Source organism: Mustela putorius, unplaced genomic scaffold, assembly GCF_011764305.1.
Source record: "Mustela putorius furo isolate JIRA1106 unplaced genomic scaffold, ASM1176430v1.1 tig00537350_pilon_pilon_pilon, whole genome shotgun sequence".
Classification (NCBI taxonomy): domain Eukaryota; kingdom Metazoa; phylum Chordata; class Mammalia; order Carnivora; family Mustelidae; genus Mustela; species Mustela putorius.
In genome coordinates, this window is record NW_025422471.1 from 8,133,577 (window position 1) to 8,154,641 (window position 21,065).

The 21,065-nt window shown below is 38.7% G+C and overlaps 1 protein-coding gene across 1 annotated transcript in view; it reads left to right on the forward strand.

Moving 5' to 3' along the window:
- Positions 1 to 21,065, forward strand: part of ELL2 (elongation factor for RNA polymerase II 2) — a 73,197-nt gene that overhangs the window by 475 nt on the left and 51,657 nt on the right. The window contains exon 2 of the mRNA XM_004769927.3: positions 16,385 to 16,432. Coding sequence (XP_004769984.1) covers positions 16,385 to 16,432 — 48 coding nt within the window. The remainder of the gene's footprint in view (positions 1 to 16,384; positions 16,433 to 21,065) is intronic.

Here is a 21,065-nt window from a genome sequence, read left to right on the forward strand (position 1 = left end):
GGCGGCTAGGCTAAGCTGGGCAGGGCCGGGCAGGGTTGCTGACGCTGCCGTCCCGGATCGGCCGGGCGCCGGGGTGTTGGGAGGCGGACAGGCGGGCGGCCCCTGGCGGCAAGGCCGAGGCAGCCGCAGCCCGACTTGGGCTGCGCCGCCGCTGCGGGACTTTCCGACGGCGCCCGCGGGGTTCCTGGCGTTTTCTGTCCCAGGGAGGGAGGGGAGCACTAGAGACAAAATTGAGATGACTGCGCTGTCCGCGACGGGGGAGGGGGAGCGGGTGCAGCGTACCAGTAACGAATGCTGAGTATCGAGGGCAAGAGCCATCCGCGGTTGGGAGGTAACACATAGCCACCGCGGATCGGCAGGGACTCGGACACAGCAGCTCCGCGTATGGCGGTAGGACACACGTTGTACTCGCAAGGACTTGGGGAGCCAGGTACACCGCGTGGAGCGGGGGGGGGGGCACACCGTGTACTCGCGAAGGCTGGGACACGACGCTCCGTGTGCGTAAAGTGGGGGGACACACCTTGCGCTCCCAGAAATTCGGGAACACTGGCGCTTCGCCTTCTCGGAGAGGGACCAACACAGTAAACGGGGAAGGCACACACCCCAGAGCTCACCCGGGAGCAAGAGAAAGGTTCGCGGAGGCTCCTCGTACTCAAGAGACGCGCTGTGTGTCTCGGGCTGACTCCCGGCGATAGGGACATGGATCGAGGAAGATACACCGCGTCCAGGACAGAGCCCCCCCCCCACGCCCATCCAGCACCCCGTTCGGAAGAGACACCCGTGTATACACACAAACAACTCAAGTACAGCTAAGACTCGTACAGACGCACACATGCCACAATTGGAGAACAAACCCAGAAACGCTGGGTTTTTCCCCCTCGTTGGGGGGAAAAAATAAAAAAATTAAAAAGTTGGGGGTGGGGAGACAGAGAGCACACGCCATAACCCAGGGTTCACGGGGAAGCCGTTTACTAACGTGCAGCGTGTGGATGTAGAAAGGGAGGAATATATCATATGAGAGACGGGTAACATTTACTCAGAGAGGAGGGACAGTCGGAGGGATGTAGAATCTACAGGGCGTACCGACAAATAGCCTAGTCCAGTCCATACCAAGGAAGCATGCTTCAGTTAACTGAAACAGGCACAGAAGGCCAGAAGGACACCCAGACGCAGACTCTCGTAGTTACTCAGATAAAATTGGAGAACAGAATTAACATCTGTTGAGCTCCCACTAGTGCCAGGTACTTTAAATGCATAGAAGGAAGCCGGATTTGGAAGCAGAGCCCCGAGAAAGGTGTGAAACCTGGTTCAGTGGGAGCTTATGAAGCTGAGTGAGGAGAGACTCGTCTTCAGAGAAGTCCCCTACATAAAGGCACCCACAGAGGGAGGCACACAGTTGTACACAGCTTGGGAAGTAGGTGAGCTCATGATAGTAGAGATGTAAATAGCAGGAGAGACTCACAGAGTTGAACTTGCTCAGGAGGGCGCTCACAGGATTGAGTGACTGTGTAAATGTACATACACTTCAGGGCACAGGTGTTACCCACCAGCGTTGTGTATGGTGAAAAACACGCAGACTTAGGAGGGGAGGGCGGAATGTATGTACAGGGGGGAAAAATACCTTCCTACACACTGAAATCCCAGGGAAGAAGTCTCATTTGTGGCTGGGAAGTCAGTGTACACCCAGTAATAATGCAAGAAGATAAAGAAATGCAAACTGTATATGTCAGTGGCTGCTCCCAGACAGATGCACCTGCAGGGAAGGGACCAGCACCAGCATGGAGTAGGAGACCGGTATGGGGGAAGTCAGATAGGCAAACAGAAGGACAGAGGCAGACGGTGGAGAGAAACTCAGCCCTGCAAGATGGAGAGATAAGCTTGCCAGTTCCAAAGGGAGGGCGTGGGAAGGAATGATACTGAAGAAGGTAGGTCAGGGGTGTGAAGAGAAAAACACGCAGCCTGAAAAGGAAGAAACAAGCAGGAGAAACCCAGCTTTTTGTCAGAGAAAGACTGACACATAGAGGATTCGTAGATTCATCTCTGGGGGCAGTAGGTCACCAACCACCTGGAGGAAACAAGAGGCAGACTGTACAGTTGACTGCAACAAAATTGATAGACCCTATACACTTGGCAGGGAAGAGGTGGGTGAGGAGACCCACAATGAGGAGGGGAATGGTGCCCGGGGAGAGTGAAGTGCCAGAGGCCTCCAGTGCCCAATGGGCTTCTGGGCTAGAGTCACAAAGATTATTTGTTTTTCTACCTTCATTCTGCCTCCTAGATCTTACTGTGACATGCTTGGGATTAAGGTTGGAGTGCTTTAACTCCTGAAGTACTCACATTTATAAACCATTATCTTCCAAGAAATAGGAGATCAAAAATTCTCTCCCAAACCGCCACTTAGTTCTTCATTTTTTTCTCCTTTGTACTTTTTATAGTCAAAGGTACTGAAGTCCATGGCTTTTTTCACTAACTACTTCTCTTGCCAACTAATGTCATTACTACATTTTTCCATCTCTGTGCATGCAAATTAATGAGTCTGGTCATTCTGTACAGAAGCAGAGAAGAGAAAGGGAGAGGACTTTTCCAAGTCCTTCCATCTTTCTGAGCGTGGACCCAGGTAGATTGAGTTAATTCTGGTATTCCTTTTCTCCTGAAAAGCTGATTGTGGAAGCAGTGGCATGCAAAGAGAGGAAGAAGTAAGCTGACTTGGCCTATGCAGCTGGACGCTGCCTTGTCTCTGACCTAACCAGCCTCTCACCCCAGGCTCACTGTCATTTCAGCTACAAAATACTTTTTAAGGGCCTTGCAAAAGCAGGAATTGGGGTGAGAATGTTAATCTCCGGTGGCTAAGAAGTGGGAAGAGGTTGTAGAAAAACAAATGAGGCACCTTTTGGGTGACTACACTGTTGGTACTTATTGGTACTTATTGTACTTACTCTGGTGTATTCAGCTAAGTCTCCTACAAATGTGTTCTCGGTGTCCTTCCTCCTGGCTCAGGTCAGACCAGGCTTCCCCATCAGGGAGCTGCTAACAGTAGGCATATGTCTGAGCTTTCATCTTCCAGTTGGAAGATAACTTATTTGGTCTCTTATACCTTAGGCCCTTATCAGAAGTTGGGCTTATGACCTGAAATTGTACCAGCTGTTTGAAAATATGTTGACACATGCTGGCTAAATGGGAAGAAGTTTCTGGTGGTCAGGCCTCCTCCCCTTTGGGGAAGAAGGCTTTAATTTTCATATAAGACTGCTTTCACCATTCCTGTGCTCAGATGGGAAGGTTGATGCCTGACAAATGGCCTCAGTGGCTTTGGCCTGTACAAGGTTATGACTATTATTCCCTTTTTCCATGACCTTCTAAGAGCCCGAAATTTCAACAGTTTCCTAAATTAAGCATCAGAAAGCAATTTTTATCCAGATTACTTTGCCCACTAGATTATTTTTCTAAATTAATCCACTTGACTTAAGATTTCAGGGAGGTAAATTCAGGGATTTTACTAAACTTTGATTTAAGCATAATGCAGAAGTTCTTTAGATAGAATTGAACAAATACACGAAATTGTTAATGGTTCATAGAAACAGAATCTTTAATTGGAAATAATTCCTCAGGGGCACTTGGGTGGCTCAGTGTGTTAAACCTCTGCCTTAGGCTCAGGTCATGATCTCAGGGTCCTGGGATGGAGCCCCACTTCAGGCTCTCTGCTCAGTAGGGAGCCTGCTTCCTCCTCTCTCTGCCTGCTTCTCTGCCTACTTATGATCTGTCAAATAAATAAATAAATTCTTAAAAAAAAAAAAAGGAAAGGAAACAATTCCTCACTGTTTGAAAAGACAATCAAATCTAATTGACTATCATTATTCAAGTTTTCTATTTTTAGAGAAATGAAAAATGCTAACTTGAGAACTTTCCAAAATAGGGACTGGGTTGGGGGAGAGAGGAGGCATTGTGAGTCTAGGAATAGGAGTTAGAGTTGGAGTGAATACCTCCTAAAAGTTGTCTTCCACTCAATGTGAAAATAGAAACAGTTTCAAGTTGATTGTATATTAAAAAGTGTTAAATGGAAAGTAAATTTAGACATACTGATGCAGATATTTAGGATATATTGCAAAGCTACTTTTTTTTGTTAACTATAGATAATTTTAAATGAGAGGAAAGTTACTAAATAAAGTTACAAATTGTAACTTTGTGAAGTTACAACTTTATATTCATTCTAAATTGATGTATGTGATTGCATGGTCTATATAAGGGCTGCATACTTTAAGTGAACATATATTACTGTAATTATGTATTTCTCTCAGATGTATCCTAAAACTGTATTTAAAATTAAAACCCCAAATTCTACAATATATTTTAGCTAATTCAGTAATGTGTAGCTGGCTTAGTCAGACATTTTTAGTAACAAAAATCTTACCAAAATATTTTAGCAGATTTTGTCATTGCTGAGCCTGTTAATTTATTTTTTAAAAATTGTTTGGTCAAAGTTTCAAAGATGGTGGCTCAAACAATATCACCAGGTTTACCTATTACATAAAAAACCTTGCCTTGATATGTTTGGGGCAAGTCCTTTCATTCTCTGTGCCTAAAGATGAGAAAGCAGATGTGTTTAAGAAAGATTCTGTTAGCACATTCTCTTGTCAATCCTAATTATTGGCTTTAAATGCGTTTTCCTTCTTTGTTAAGTGTCTTCTAGAAAGATGATAGTGTTTTGAAAATTTGTACAAATACACTTATGTTTAATTTTGCATAAGGAACGGAGTTTCTCTCAGTGTTACCAGATATAATTATTTCTAATCAAAGCATAACTCTCCACAAAGTTACTGTCGTTCACAATAGCTCCCTTTGTATGTTACTTGGTCTTTTAGAATCACTGATTCCACAGGTCATGAGGTAGATGACTTCTCAGCTGGTCTATCAGCATTTGATTCATTGTGGTTAAGGTACAGAAAAGACTCCTACCTTACTTTTTCTTTATCTCCAGTTCTCTGCCTGTCCTCAAACAGTTTTGAGAATGTGTATGTGTTCATATAAAATACAGAAGACCCTGTTCTTAAGGCATCACTCAAGCATGGTCCAGACCTGTCAGCACAGAATTGCCACATAGGGCATGTTTATTAACTAAAACAAAGAGGTTTGCATTGTCAGATACTTTTTTTTTTAAGTTCACATAATGGATTAGAGAATACTACATCAAAAATTAATGATATACTATATGTTGGCTAATTGAACTGCATTGTCAGATTCTTTTTCCTGCATGTTTTAAATGTCATCAGGTTTAATTTTAAAACATTAATCTTACTGACTTTTACCTTAGATCCTTCTTCAGACTGAACTTGATTTTTAAATGCTTTTTATCAAATAAAGTCAAATTTGTACCTCATGTTGCAGTAAGTGTTCGAAACTTTTTATCAAATGATCAGGTGCTCAGTGCAAAGAAGGGTGCCCGTCCCAGTGAAAAGCAGTGGCCAGATTGCCTAAAAAGAGAGACAGGGAACTTTGGCACCCAAGTTGGAAGGAGAAAGAAAGAACATATGTGAAGGATTGGAACATGTTCAAGAAAAGGGTTTAAAAGGAAAAGGGCGTAGATTCTTGGAATGATTTATAGGAAAGCTCATGGAAGACAGTCACCAGACCCAGCCTTTCCATTTGCTCCATTTGCACTTAAAAAAACAAAAACAAAAACAAAAACCATGAAGGCAGTGCTCATCATAGTGCTTACTAAGTAATTTGTGGTAAAGCCAGCAGGGGAGGGAAATTAGAATTTCAGATGAACTAATCCTGGGTCATTTTTAACAATTTGCAGTGGCTGCAGAGAGGCTCAGCTGAAGAGCCTTGCACCAGCCCATGTATTTGCCCAGTGGGCCAAATGTATTTGGAGAACTTGAGAAGACGTCCCTAAAATGTGATGATATGGGCATTTCTATTTAAGATCAGCTAAGTTTTATAAAAGGAAATAGTGTATATAACCCCACATTTGACTGTCTTGCATACCTCAGTTCCATACTGCATTTCCCATGACTAATGCAAAAATGTAACAAAGAGGTCTGGAGTAGAATACAGTAAAGTAATGGCCGTATTTCCACAACCAAATTTAAGCTGAAAAAAAGAAAAAAAGAAAAAAAAGCATAACTCAGGACAAATGTACCCAGGAAAATTGCTCTTTCTTTTCTTTTGCTCTCTCCCTTCCTTTATCTCCCTATCTATAATTTCTGTTGTGGCATTATGGCCCTTGAGATCTATGTTAAATGTTGAAGAAAAACTGGTTTAAGAGTCTCCACTAATACTTTACTAGTAAAGGCCAAACTTAGTATTTCCACGGCTGGCAGTAATATAGGATATAAGAAGAGAGAATCTTAATTAATTAGGCTATATGCTCCTTAAACATTCATGAGTCAAATTGAACTCACCTGGAACTGAACTCACAGAGCATTTAGAAAACGTCCTCCGATCTTAAAGGATTTTGTAAGAGTTTAACAGGCAAGGACTGGATGGGAGATTACCTCTCCAGCAGAGGGAGGGACAGCTGTAGAAAAGTTAGGGTTGGGTCTGAGAATCCCATGGAATACAGTATTCTTAACCTGAAGTCAGTTGGCTTTAAGAGAGGGAAGGGAGATTAGAGCAGGTTAAATTTTATTCTGTCAGCACTGGGAAGATACTGATTAGAAATATAAGGTGATTTGAGCTGTGTTTTAGGATTATCCTGGCCTCAGTGTTCCATAATGAATATAAGGTGAATCTGGAAGGAAGTAGACAAGCTGAGAGGAGGTATGTGGTCCAGGCTAAAGATGCTTGGAGTCTAAATTAGGATGCTTGTGGGAGACATTAGAGATGAATACAATCTATAGATTTCAGCAGGTTTTGAAAGAAAATAGGATTGAATTGAGATTTCTAGCCATCAGCACTAAAGGTATTTCTAGTAAAAAAAAAAAAAAAAGGTCGGGGGGTGGGAATCAGAGGCAGTTGGGAGAGTGGGATGGAGAGAGGGGAGATAAAGATGATGGGTACAATTTTAGTATTTTGTTTGGTGACCAAGACACTTAGATTTGATTGTTTTTATATTTAAGAAGTTTATTTGGAGGTCTGAGGCTAGACTAGATCAGTGCTATACTGTTGACATGTTTCCTACTAACTCTGACATTTGGATGGAAATTTAGAATATTGGTGATATTTGAATGGATGCTAAAATTAAGTGAAAGAAATTTTTGCTTTTGTGTAGGGATTTTTTGTTTGTATTTTTATAGACTTTATTTAATAACCTTCTCTATAACTTGCACTTAAAGACCATCATCAGGCACAGATAATATGAAAATATAATATGAAAATATTATTTGAGTCTAACATGGAGATTAGACCTTCTGTGGTTTCTGTCTCTAGTGATTATTGAAACATTAAGTAACTCTATATAAAAGTGCCTGGATTTACATTTCAAGCCTCATTCTGAAATGAGTCTGGAGGCCTTGAAAGAGTCAGTGTCTTCACTTCCAAATTACCTCCATTTCTGTTTTGGTGTTTTGATTCTCCTCTTTTTGTTGTTGTTAGTTTCGTTGGGGAAAAAAAAATAATGTAACTACATAAAGCTTTTGTTATACATTGTAATGGACTAGGAATGGTGCTGAGTTCATGGCCCTTAGAGATAATTTTGTCTGAGGAATTTCCACTTGACAGTGAGCTTATTCAAAGGTGAAACCAGGCTTAAACTTACTGGTAAGATTCACTGAGATAATTCAGGATCTAGATATGCTTACCTGGAAACTTAAGTGTTAGCATATTTTAAAATACCTTTTATTTAATATCATTACTTTTGATTTCCATTATCAGAAATCATGATGCCTCAGAGGACCAGAAAACATATCCATGAGGTAGAAACTCAGTGGCAAAAAAAAACCTTAAGATTTTTAAGAGATTAAGAGGTAGGAGTCAGAATTATAATAACCAAATACTTATTTATTCATTTAGCAAACACTTGTTCTATCTGACATGTGCCAGGCATAGAACTACACACTGGAGATACTCATATCTGAGTAAGTCCTGGATGGTCCCTCCCATCAAGAAAGTGCTTGTGCTTTCTCATAGAAACAGGCAGCAGACATGTGAACACGTAATTTCAATAAAGTCTTTGTTCAAGGGGACACCTAAAGAGAGAAAGGTTACGTTTAAGGATGTTTCTGAAAAGCAGTGTCTGTTTCTTTACCTCATGTCCTCTGCTCATATCACTCTGGTTGGGTGGTCTCTACCGCACCTATGAGATTGCACCTGACTAGGTTCCTTCATTGGTCATCTCTCTGTTCCTCCCTTACCTGACCTTAGCAGCATTCCATCCTGTTAACCACTCCTTCCCGTTACGAAACACCTCACTGATTTTCCTCCTACCTCCTTGCCCATTCTTTCTCAGTCTCCTCTGTTGACCATCCTCTGTTTGACTGGTGTTTGAATGTTGGAGATTCTAACTCCCTTCTCTTTATCTGTTCATTCTCTTTCTGTATGCTCATTTAGTCTTATGGATTTAAATGTCATCTGTATGTTAATGACTTGCAAATACTGATCTCGAGCTCTGACCTTCCAACTCCAGGCACTTACTTACAATACTTCATCTCCTTATCAGAGTTTTAACAGTCTTCTCAGTCTTAACAAATACAAACAGAATTCTTGATTTCACTCATCAAACCTACCTCTTCAGAAATGTACCCCATCTTGGTAAGTGGCAGTATCTTGTCACCAGTTGCTTAGTAATTGACTAGTATTTCTTGACTTGTCTCCTCATTTCTTGACTTACTAGGTCAACAAGTCTGTGAATCTCCAAACATCCAAAGTCTAACCCCATCCTTCACGACTGCTCTAGTCCCAGTCATCTGTCAAGGATTTCCGTGGACTTCCAAGTCTTCCAGTCTTACCCCCCATAGTCCATGCTTCTCCACACAGCAGCCAGTGATCTTTTAAAAACATTTAATATATTCATGTAGTTTCCTGGTTTCAAGCCTTCTAATGTCTACCTTTGTAAACATGATTTAGATGGTTTAGTTTATAAATTTTTTCTACTTTAAAAATAATCTCAGTCTTCCATTCCACATTAATTTTACTGCTTCTCCTTATGTTCCAGAGATTCTGATCCCAAAGAAGAAATCTTCATTTGCATTTATAGTCAAATTTGACACATAAGCTTTTTATATAATCACAAAGCCTTCTCAGAAAAGAAAAAAAAAAAAAGACGGGATATTATGCTTCAAGTATTGTTATTTTAAAGCCTGGTTCACAGTAACTAACTTTTTAGCTGATTCTTCAGTTTAGATTTTGCCTTCCACATCTCTTTAAGAACTATTTGAAATAGTATATATATATATGTGTGTGTGTGTGTATGTGTTGTGTATGTGTTTTAATTTGGCCTGCATCAGATTGATACAGTTTTCCAGAAGCTATCTTTCAAAACAAGGATTATGTTGAATAAATTAGGTTTTTTTTACCTCTTCTCACTACTGTTTTGGCAATCCTTTTATATTTCATTCTTTTCTATGCTGTAGTGATAGAAGTGCATTATTCTTTATTGCACATGCACTGTAGTCTGGTTCTTCCAAATTTGTAGAGAAGTTTCTCATACGTGTGAGTTTGGATTACTCACAAAGCAAAATACTAGATTTTGTGAAACCTGGTGACTCTTATCATCTAGTAAAATTTTGGGGCAAGAAGGAGACACTGTTTAAGGTAGCTTTAGATTATCAATTATCAACAAATTTTTCATTTATGCTCTCATTCTAAATGTTACCAGCTTTTGACAAGAGCAAAATGTACTTGATTTCTTCAGAATCAAGTGTCTGATTTCCTACACTATTTACTGCTTTAGCTCCAATATTCTTTCTGTGTCCTCTTTCCCTGCCTAGATAATTTTTTTTTTATTACAGTGGTTAAAATACAATTAAGTGATTTTTGGTTTCTCTATCAGGTAATGTTTTAAGAACAGAATAAAATTACTTTCTAAAAAACAAACAAACAAACAAAACCACAATCACAATTTCTTAAACTGGTATAGTACTTCTTTTAAGAAAGAAAGAGGATCTTTAATAGAAAATGTATCCCAAGAAAAATCATAAATACTTTTTATTATTTACTTATATAAGTGACAGCAAATTCAAGTACCTGATACTTCCCTTAAGCTATAGTGCAGAACCAAAAAAACTATCAATGCTTACCAGTTCTTATTGATTCTTAAATTTATAACTTTAAGAAGTTTCGTATTTTATGTAACCATTGTTAAGGAGTGGCAGGAGAGATTAGCTGTGTAAAGTGGTGTATAAGACCACATTTCTTAAATTAAGACCAGGTTTGAGTCCCAAGCCACCTATTAGCTTTGTAATTCTCAGGGACTTACCTGAGAATTGGAAATAATAATATCTACCCCACAAAGATGTTCTCAGAATTACTGGAGGTGACAGTAAAAATGATTATAGTGTCTGACATATTTTAAGTACTCAACAAATCGTAACTAAGTAGCTGTAAGCAATTCCACTTAAAGCAATGACTTGACCCATCACCATTTCTAGAAAAACTTCTGGTTTTGGCAAAGTTCCAAAATTTATATTTGACTTTGGGAATTTTTTTGCGCTGTCTTTATCATGATTTATAATGCAGCTTAGGCACTCAGATAAATACCAAGTATTTAATAAATTCCTGTTGATTGAATAAATATTTGAAGTTAACTTTGAGTTACGTCAAAGTGGGTTTAGAAGGAAAACTGAAGAATATATCTAAACTGAGGGAATAAAGTTAGACCTTCCACAGTGTGTTTCTTAAAGAAATCACTCTTTTCTAGGCCCAGAATGCTATTTGTTATTTCTGTATATTCCTAAAACCAATGGTCGTTGATAAAGTCAAAGTAACCATAGATTTAATTTGTCTACATTGATAAGCAGTATGTAGATAATCAAGAGATAGTTATAATATCTTTTATAGGATAAATAACTTTCTTCTACTCAACCCCAGAAACCTTAGCTCTGCTCCTTCTCTACCACCCTCTATGTATCATATCAGAAATTATTATTACTCAGCAAAATTAAAATTACTTAATAATATTACTTAGAAAATTACATTATTACTTTTATAGTCCTGATAAATGGTGAGGAATAGTTTCTGGAAATAAATGGACATAGATTTCTTTGGTCATAGAGCAATTTTTGTTGCAGTAAAATTGTCTTGGAATGGTAAATGTCAAGAATGTAACAAAACTTGAGCAAAATGTATTGCCTGCATTTCTGTGCTTAAGAATGTCTTGCATTTCCCAAGAGATACAGAGGGTTAATTCAAGGAGCTCTAAAAACAGTGAAACAGCTAAGAGTTTAACAGAACCTTTTGACTACAAAACACCACCTTTATGAGGTTGTTGAAGCATTTGTCAAAAGGAGTTTCTCTAGCCATTTTCAGTCTGTGTTGTTTCTTGGCTGTATGAATATGCAAGATCATTCTTACTTATAGCTCAACTACTATTGAGTTAAACTCTAGAGTTACTTGATTTTCAAAAGAGCTACTTGGTGCAAATATTTAATTAAAGCTAAAAATCAAAAATTGAAGCCCTTGCTGAAACTCATTTGTAATGGGCATATACTTAGTTAGACATTTATTTTCAAATATACCTTATCACCTGTAATTATGTTATCTTTTAAAATTGAATTACAAATATATATATATAATGAGTTGAGGTCATGTTTGTGCAGTTAAACTTAGGCTAAAGAACATTTAAACAAGAAGCTAACATGCATGAAACATTTGCTTGTAGTGGTATTGACTTTTAGAATTTATTCCTGGTAGCTACCCTATTAACGTAGTGGTCAGATGCTTGATAAGTGGTATAGAATTCCAGCTGTTTCCTCTTGTTGCATTTTTTTTTTAAAGCATTCTAGAACTAGTAACATCTGGTAATTTACTAACATCTTCTTGTCTAAAACTGCATTTAACATCAGTAAAGCATTGGAGTTTCTTTCATGTATTTTTCTCTTCTGGATTGTCAGATAATCTTTTTTTTTTTTTTTAAGATTTTATTTATTTATTTGACAAAGAGAGATCACAAGTAGGCAGAGAGGCAGGCAGAGAGAGAGGAAGGGAAGCAGGCCCCCTCTTGAGCAGAGAGCCTGATGTGGGATTCGATCCCAGGACCCTGAGATCATCACCTGAGCCGAAGGCAGCGGCTTAACGCACTGAGCCACCCAGGCGCCCGGATTGTCAGATAATCTTAAAGGAGTTTTTTAGTAACAGAGATCTTAATCTATCCTGTTTGTCCTAAGCATCCATAACTATTCCATACATGAGCGTTTTATTACTTTTTAAATGAGGAACACATTTATATATGTTCCTTTGTTATACATGGTCCTTCTAGGAAAAAAAAAAGTTATTGTGTAGAGTTTATTTAAGCAGAAGCTGAAGTCTGGAAATTATAATGATTTTATGAAATTCATTTTCCTTGCAAACAAAATGCCACAAAGAAAAGAAAGGAAGAAAGAAAAACAAAAGAAAGAAAAGAAAGAAAGAAAATGCCAGAACTGAACTGAGCAGTCAAGGACTTTCAAATGTTCAGCACTGGGAAGTAACCTGTTAAGAGAGCCAAGAGAAGGAAAGTGTTCAGTATTTAGGATTCAGAGAGCTGGCTTTGAAGTCCAACTTTGCTAATCACTAGCTTGGTGTTCCTGAACAATACCCTTTACCTGCTGGAGAGCCATTTATCTCCTTCTGAAATGGGTGGTAATGCCTTCCTACCCCCCAGAGCTGGTTTTAGGAGGCTCACTTGAGACAGTGGATATAAAAATGCCCTGTCTACTACAACACTTACGTAAACAAAAATTATTTCTGTTGAGGAATCAAGAGGTACAGATAGAACTGTAAGCATATCAGGAGGTTAGGTTCTAAATTCAAGTCCTGAAACAAAAAACTTCTTAAAGTCAAAATTACTCTTGGAAATTCCTAAACTAATGTAAAGTGTGGTTCTATTATTTTGTCTATATAACCATAAATAGTAATCTGTAAAGTAGATGTGTATAGTAATATACTGCTCTAAAGTAGTATAAAAAAACATGGCCAAAATAATTTTAAAATAGATTTTTTCTTTAGCTAAGCATAATGTAGATAAATACTTTTAAGTTAATATATGTTAGGCCCTATCCTAACAACTAGGAGTAAGACAACCTATGAAAATAACATACCCCCCAATGTAGTGGAACCCTAGACACAGGCATCTGGAAAAACAATACTTAAGGAGAGTTAACTCAAAAGTGGGCATAGTTCAGAGTTAGCAAAATGGTGGCATCAGTGGTTTGGCTGGTAAAGGTTTCACATTTGAAAAATTGAATCCTTTTTCAGTTGGGTGTTTATTCCCCAGGTGCTTGATATTCCTTGTTGCTTTACATCAGTCTCTTTGACATTTACCTTCCTTGGGTCCTTAAACCCATTGAGTGTTTGATTCCTGATTTATCCAAAGAAAGGCCCACCTGAAGAAACTAATCTTAAATTAGAATGTTAAAAGTAAGTTATTAGTGTGGATTGACAAAATAATGTCTGGGAAGGCATACAGCTTGAAGGAAAAGAAGTAAGTAGAAATAGGAAGGAGTGCCTGGCTGGTTCTGCTGGTGGAGCATGTGACTCTTGATCTTGGGGTTGTGAGTTTGAGCCCCACGTTGGATGTAGAGATTACTTAAAAATAAAATCTTTAAAAAGATAGAAAAATGTTTATAAAACAAAAAGGGTTAACACAGCTGAAGCACCATTGGGAGACAGTGGAAGATGAAATTATGAAATTGGTTGGTCCTGTAGATGGAAGGTCTCTTTTCCATGTGGAGGAGTTCGATTTGCTCTGATAGAACCCACTGGGAAGGAACCTCTCCCAGCCTCATGACTGCTGAGGTGGTATTGAAGAGTTTCTGGTAGTTCTTTGAATGATGGGCAGTGTTTGGAAGGAACTGAAGGGAAGAAGGAAGGCTTTTATCTAGGTACTCAGTGATAGGGGCCTAAAACAGAGGTTTTCAAAATAGAGACTAAGAGCCTAATTCGAGGGAATCTGGAGCTGGCTGGCCAAAGATAAAGATTCAGAGCTGTGAAGTTACCTTTGCATCATTTTTCTTTGGTGCCTGATAATAAAGCTTTCAGCACATTTTATCATTCTTTCTGGGGAAAGTCTGCTCATTCCACCATCTCCTGTTTGCTCTGGGGAAGTCATATTAATTTAAGCCTTATCACTAGAGTATTTCTAAATAAAGCATCATCTGGAGCTGATGTCTAAATCCTTTTTCCTAGCCCCAGTCCATCTCTCCCTTTTTCTTACACAGGACCAAAGGAGCTGCTTTCCCTGAAAACACTTCTTTCAGCAACTCACTTTGTTATTCCAAAAATTAGAAGCCCCTTCAATTGTTTATCATGTCAAGGGCAGGACTTAAAGGCCATCCCTGAGGGAGTAATAGAAGAGATTAGGGCAGGGTTATTTTACAGGGTGATAAACCTTTTGAAATCCTGAGATCTAAAATTTAAATTACTGTCCTACTTATTCTGTAGTGTATAGAAGCTAAAACTGAAGACAAATTTTGAGGTCAAGGAAAGATTAGGCAGGGATGGCAAAGTCCAATTCTTATCCTTTGTGTTGTGTTTCAAATGTGAAAGAACTCTGTACACACACACACACACACACACACACACAGACCTGCCCTTTGCTTACACAATATCCATTCCTATCCCCTGGCTTTTCTGCTCAGGGCATTCCCTTTCCCTTCAGTTTGTCTTTTCAAGATTGCTGCTGAGATCCACTTTTCCATAAGCCCTTCAGCTTTCCTGTTTCTTCTAACCTGTATTCTTCTCTCCCTTTTTAGAATTCTTACTGACCCTCCCCAAAGTACTTAGCCTAGTATCTGATCATTCTCTTATGTTCCCCAGCTAACATGTGAACTCTCTGGCATGAAAGAGTAGGCCCCCATCATACTTTCGAGTGTCCCACAGCAGATGTGTGTGGAGCACAAGGCAGTAGAAGAAGAGCGGCATGGGAGAATAGGAGGATTGAGTCCTGGGTTCCTGGTTCCAGCTTAGTTACTAACGGCATGCTTGCCTTGACTGTATTATCTATGATTCGGAATTCTGTAATTTTAGCAGTGTATAATGGCTGAATACGGTTAGGGGTAAGGGAAAAGAGACTGTAAATTAATTTAAGGTTGTGAGCCCAGTAAACTAAAAAGATAGAAGTATGCTTGCCAGAAAAGTAGGAAGGAGGTGCCATTTTGGTTGAGGGAGGAGGGGGGAAAGGGCAGTTAGTATAGCGTTTGCCAGTTTTGCTGTCATTGAGTTTCTAATGCAAAATGTCCCTAGACAATGATAAGTACTAGGCTGTTGAGAGAAGGGAGTTGACAAATAGAGAAGAGATTAAAAATCCTCACCCAACTGGCAAAGTGAACCTCCAGGAGGGTGTGGATGTAGAGAGAGCAAAGTGAAGGGTGCTAGCTTTTGAAATGAAGGGCCTGATAGAAGAGCTAAGAGGACTGGTGTCTGAGTGTAAGGAATCTATGACATCCAGGGAGAAGTGAGCCATTTGACAATTGAGAAAAGTTAGCATTTGTTTGACTAAGAAGAATTGATGAAATTGATAGAGAATTTCAAATTCCAATGGTGAGCTGAAGACAGCTTCTGAGTTGCAAAAAGTCAGGGAAAAGTCAGGGAAAGTATAACCAGCCTCAAAGGAGTTTGGAACAAGCATTCCCCTAGACAAACATTGGTGACTTTGGATACAGGAAATCATGCCTGAGACTGTGGTAGATACTTACAGCATTTCCTCTAAATACACAACTCTGTGACAAAATATTAGTTATGAGGAGGACAAAGCTTGTTACAAAACAAAACAGTCTTCTAGAAATTACATTCTCCTGGTGAAGATCATATAAGAAAACTGGTAACCTGTTTGACCCTCCAGTAGAAACTAACCTATGATAAAATGGGAGAAACTGGAAACCACAGTTCATTATCAAATACTTCAATTTTCTATTTATAGTATCCTGTTGAGTTTTGTAAAGTTCCTCGAATTATCTCTTCCCTCCCTTTAGCCTTTTAAAAACATACTAAGAAACTAAGCAAGTGTGTTGTGTTCTTTTAATGTGAAATTGAGTTAGTATTATACTAATCATTTTTAGCCAAATTGTGTCATTTTCAAAAACCTGCCTACACTGCCCCCAGTGTACCTGTGGTTGTGTGATTCAGAAAAATGTCAGCAGTATGACCTGTTTATTAAGTCATCTTAATATGATGATATGTAAACCTAGTTACATAATGAAAAGTATTTTCATAGACTATGGCACTGAACAGATGCACAGATTTAAAGTTTAGACATTTAGTTCTGTGACCCAGTAATGAAGGTTGACTTATGTGTTTCTTATGTTTCTTTCAACAGAATTTAATTCCTTTCCGACCTTCAATTCAGTTCCAAGGGCTCCAAGGGGTAAGTACTCTTGCTGATTCAGCAAGAAAATCTAATATTCTTCTTACATACTATTATTTTTAAACTCTTAAAATTTGTTTTCACTTATGCCTCGATATAAGGTTGCTCATATTTTGTGAATTTTATGACCAAATGTAAATTTCAAATACCTTAATACACTTGAATTATCTTTTTCTGATTTATTTAAAAAATAATCCCAATGTACTTATTGAAGAATAGTTTTTTCCCCAAATCATGATTAATTGCATTTTTTACCTTTTTTTGAAGTATAATACGTGTCACAGTATTAAGAGAATTTTTTTTACAATTAACCGTAAGGAATTGCTAATTTCAGTCAAGTTATGATTATGTGATTGTTGTTACTGTTGATGAACTTTTGCTGTCTGTAGACTTAATTTGATTGTACATACTAAGAAATGTGTAAATAGAATATTGAGTTTTTCCAGTACGCAGAATAAATATTGTGTATCTTATTGCTGCATTTAGAAGTATAATAAATGATAAACTCCCAATAAAATACACCTATGAATTCTGTGTTTAAAATAGATGATAAACTTCATAGGAGTAGTGTCAGAATTATTTTTAAATTATTACTATTAATATTTAATATTAACAGAAAGTCTTAATCATTCCTTCCTCTAATATGCATTTCTGAATTTGTGTTTATATGTGGACTGTAGCATGGAGATTTGGAATATCTGTAAATGGATTTTAGAGCTCTAGGAATAAAAGCAAGCTGAGGGGAGATCATATTTCTGCTTATTATAAATCTACATTTGTGAATCTGTTTATTATGTCAAAAAATGCAAAAATTTAATGTAAATCAGTACAGTCTTTCTAACTTTATAACTTGAAAACATTTCAAGAGTGGAGTTTAACTGTATATCATTCAATACCATCTCTAAGAGTACTTCTAAATAATGCTAACTTGAAGGAGATGTTAGTGTGTGGATGTCAGAGCTCTGCTTCTACATGATAGCTTTACAATGCAGTCTTTTTTCTTTCTTCCCTAGTAACTGAGTGTTTATGAATGGGATCCTAACTGCAGCAAGCATCCTTCTTCATTTTGTTTTATCACTTTTTTTAAGAGAATTTTTTTTTTTTTAATTTATTTATCAGAGGGAGAGAGGGAGAGAGAGCGAGCACAGGCAGGCAGAATGGCAGGCAGAGGCAGAGGAAGTAACAGGCTCCCTGCTGAGCAAGGATGTGGGACTTGATCCCAGAACGCTGGGATCATGACCTGAGGGGAAGGCAGCTGCTTGACCAACTGAGCCACCCAGGCGTCCCATTGTTTTATCACTTTTTACGTAGTCCTTAGCACCTCCTGGCACGATTTTCGAGGTATTAGTATTGGTTATTTTCATCAGGCTTCTTAAGTTTTCTCACAAAATTTAATGGCATCAGTAATCTCTGAAAGGATGTTCCAGAGGCAAGCCTGAGTCTGTGATCCCTGGAGGGCCCCAGTGTTTTTCAGTAAAGGTTATCTGAAATGAGAATTCAAGACCTGGCAGACCAGAGTAAGGTTTGAGCTGCTTTTCCCTCACTAGCAGCTGTTAACCTTGCTTGGGATCTGCCTCTTCACTTAATTTTCTCTTTTCCCAGTTAGGACCTAAAGGCTAGGGAAATGCAAGAGAAGAACATTTTCTTAGGAGTACCAAGTTAGACTGAATAATGAGAAACCAACATGTGCAGGGTTCCAAACTCTTGATTCAGATACTCGCAGCTTTTAGCAGACTTAGAAAGAATATGGTTTTCTCTGGCACACCTTTCGCCCCCAAAAGGCCCCAGGCACCATTGCAAAGCTGGTGGTTGATATTTGAGACCTTGGAAGTCCTTTTCTCAATTCTACCTACCTCCCCCAGGCTTTCCTGTGTCACCTGTCCAGGCTTCCTCAGTTTATCTTCGCAAGCTTCATTCTCCCATCCTACTCCATTCCTTGCCCGGGTGTAGTTCACTGATAAAGATAACTTAGATGTAAATGACTGATAGGTTTAAATCTTAATGGGTGTTTGAATTTTAACAGATAACCTTTTTTAACCCAAAGGGATGGTTATTGTATTTAGAAAAGTGGGAGGAGGGGCAGGAGGCTATAGACTGAGAGCAATGGAATACTTGGCCCTACCTTCCTTACTTTGCTGGCCATCTCCTCTACACCACCCGAACTCCGCCCCCCCAGCCCCTTTTTTATTATTCTAACTGGGAACAAAATATATGGACTCAGCATTGTTTCTGAGCCTGCAGCTGCATTCCATCCACCCTTCCCCCCTTCTCTTTGCAGAGCTCTCACCAGCCCTTTGGGACTTAGTAAAAACAAAGAGTCATTACAGGGGAGAGAGTGGGTTGGCACAGCCTACAGGGAATATGCAGAGCCACAAATGTGAGGGTCTTCTGTACAGTACTCCTCTGTTATTCTCGAGAGCCATGATAATTTAACCTTGCCTTGCTGATTGCTTTAAAAGCCCTGAAGAAGTATGCTTACAGTATTCCTGGGTAGAAAATGTTCAAGACTTTTAAGAAGGTTTTTTAGATTTCCCACAAAAGTTAGTTTTTCTTAATAAGAAATTTTAATACACTGTTTCAGAAATTTTGAAAGTTTTTCTGCAAAGGATTTGGCAAATCTAACAAATTTACAGTCTTTTTACATCAAATGTGATCAGAAATGGACATTAACTATCATGATAGTCATATAGGCATATTTGAAACATAACTGGAGTACTGTTAAAAAATCATTTCAAAAGTGACCATTAAGAGACCTTTCAGGGTATTTCGTTTCCCTGATGCTAAGCACTGTGTGGTTATTGCTGTTTCTTGTTACTAATTATAGGATTTTTCTTGCTTCAGTAATGTCTTTAGAAGGTCAGAGATTGGGTCTTGGCAGGTTAGCTTTTAAGCTTATTTACTTTTGTGCCTGAACATGTTCTCTTAGGTTGAAGTTTTCCTCTAAATAAATGCAGCCTGGAACATTAAACAAACTATGGTGGTATGCTGTTAACAAGTGAAATCGGCTGAGAACCATTGACTCCCTAGATTTTTATCATTGCAGTTGACATGCAGCTTTTATAGCATAAAAAAAGTGTAAATTCTTTCACATTCCTGCTCACCTTTTTCCCTTAGTTGAAGACGGTATTCAGTAAATTTGAGTGGTCACTGAAGGCATTTTCTGGAATCTGAAAGATAAGGAAATATCTTGGGAGCAGTTGAGTATGACTTCTAAACTCATGAATATTGGGAGCTGAATGAATCAGCCAAAAATGCCTTGTGGACTCTCAAGGGTCAATCAGTTATCCTCACAGTCCTAATCACATCTAAGATACTCATAACTGAAGGTTTGGGGGATTATAAATTTCTATAGATCATTCTAATTGAAAAGGTAGCTGGTGAGATTCATAGGGCCTACAATAATAAGGTGTTTTGAATTACAGTGTTCAGGGGGTGTATTGGTATAATGCACCTGGTTTTCAGAAGCTGTCTCTTGATTGTCAGGTAAACTTTACACAAATCATTTGTATATTTACAGAAATATAGTTCTTTTCTCTTTTATTTTAACTATATACTGAAAATGTAGCAGGTGAAAATTTTCCAAAAATATATGTTCCAGTAAAATTTTTACAACTACACTCTATGTTTGCTGAGGCTTCTAGTCTAAAGACACAATAGAGACAGAGCTATAATTACAGTCTATGTCTTCACACTACCAGAGGAAAGTTCCCCTCAGTATACTGTACAGCTTGGAAGGGACAGGAACTGGAAGCAACTGAACTCATCATTTTCAAGTAATGGCAGTTGTTACTAGTCCAGTTATCTACTGACCTAGTTATTCTTTACAATAAATTATAAACCGGTGCCTAAGCAATGGTGTGCTAATAGGTTTGTTGTTATATTTGTTTCTTATTTATTTCGCAAACATTTTTGTAGTCCTTATTGGTGTGAAGTACTTTGCTAAGTGCTTAGTGTGTAGATACAGGGATGTGTAAGACATGGGTTCTGTCCTCAGGGCACTCAGAGTCTGACAAACACGTAGAAACTAGTACTACAGGAAAAAATTAATAATGTAGGACTTATCCAGAACTCACCACTCAGAATTTCTATGAAATGGCACTGTAAGGAACAAGGCTTATGTGTATTTCTGACTGGTATGAATCAGCATTTTTCCGCCAAGATTTTATTTATTTATTTATCAGAGAGAGAGAGCAGTGTGCGCACAAGCAGGGGATGCTGCAGGCAGAGAGAGAAGCAGGCTCCCCACTGAGCAGGAAGCCTGATAAGTGTCCTGGTCCCCAGGACCTTGAGATCACGACCTGTTTAACCAACTGAGCCACCCAGGCATCCCTGAATCAGCATTTTAAATAAAGATGTCAATGGATGCAAAATACATCCTGATGATAGATATGTAAAATTCCTGAAGGCCTATTAAAATCTGTATACACATACACAAAAAGGTAAATCTGTGGTATTATTTAAATAAAAACTGAATTTCAACAGCAAATAATGACTGCATCTGCTGGCCTTTTGTGGCCTTGCAGAGGGCACTTGCGTGCAGCCTCAGGACTCATGTCCAGAGAATGAGTGTCCCAGAGCAGTGAGAAATAATGTTAACTTTGTCACAGTAAATGCGATTCCAACCAGACCTCAG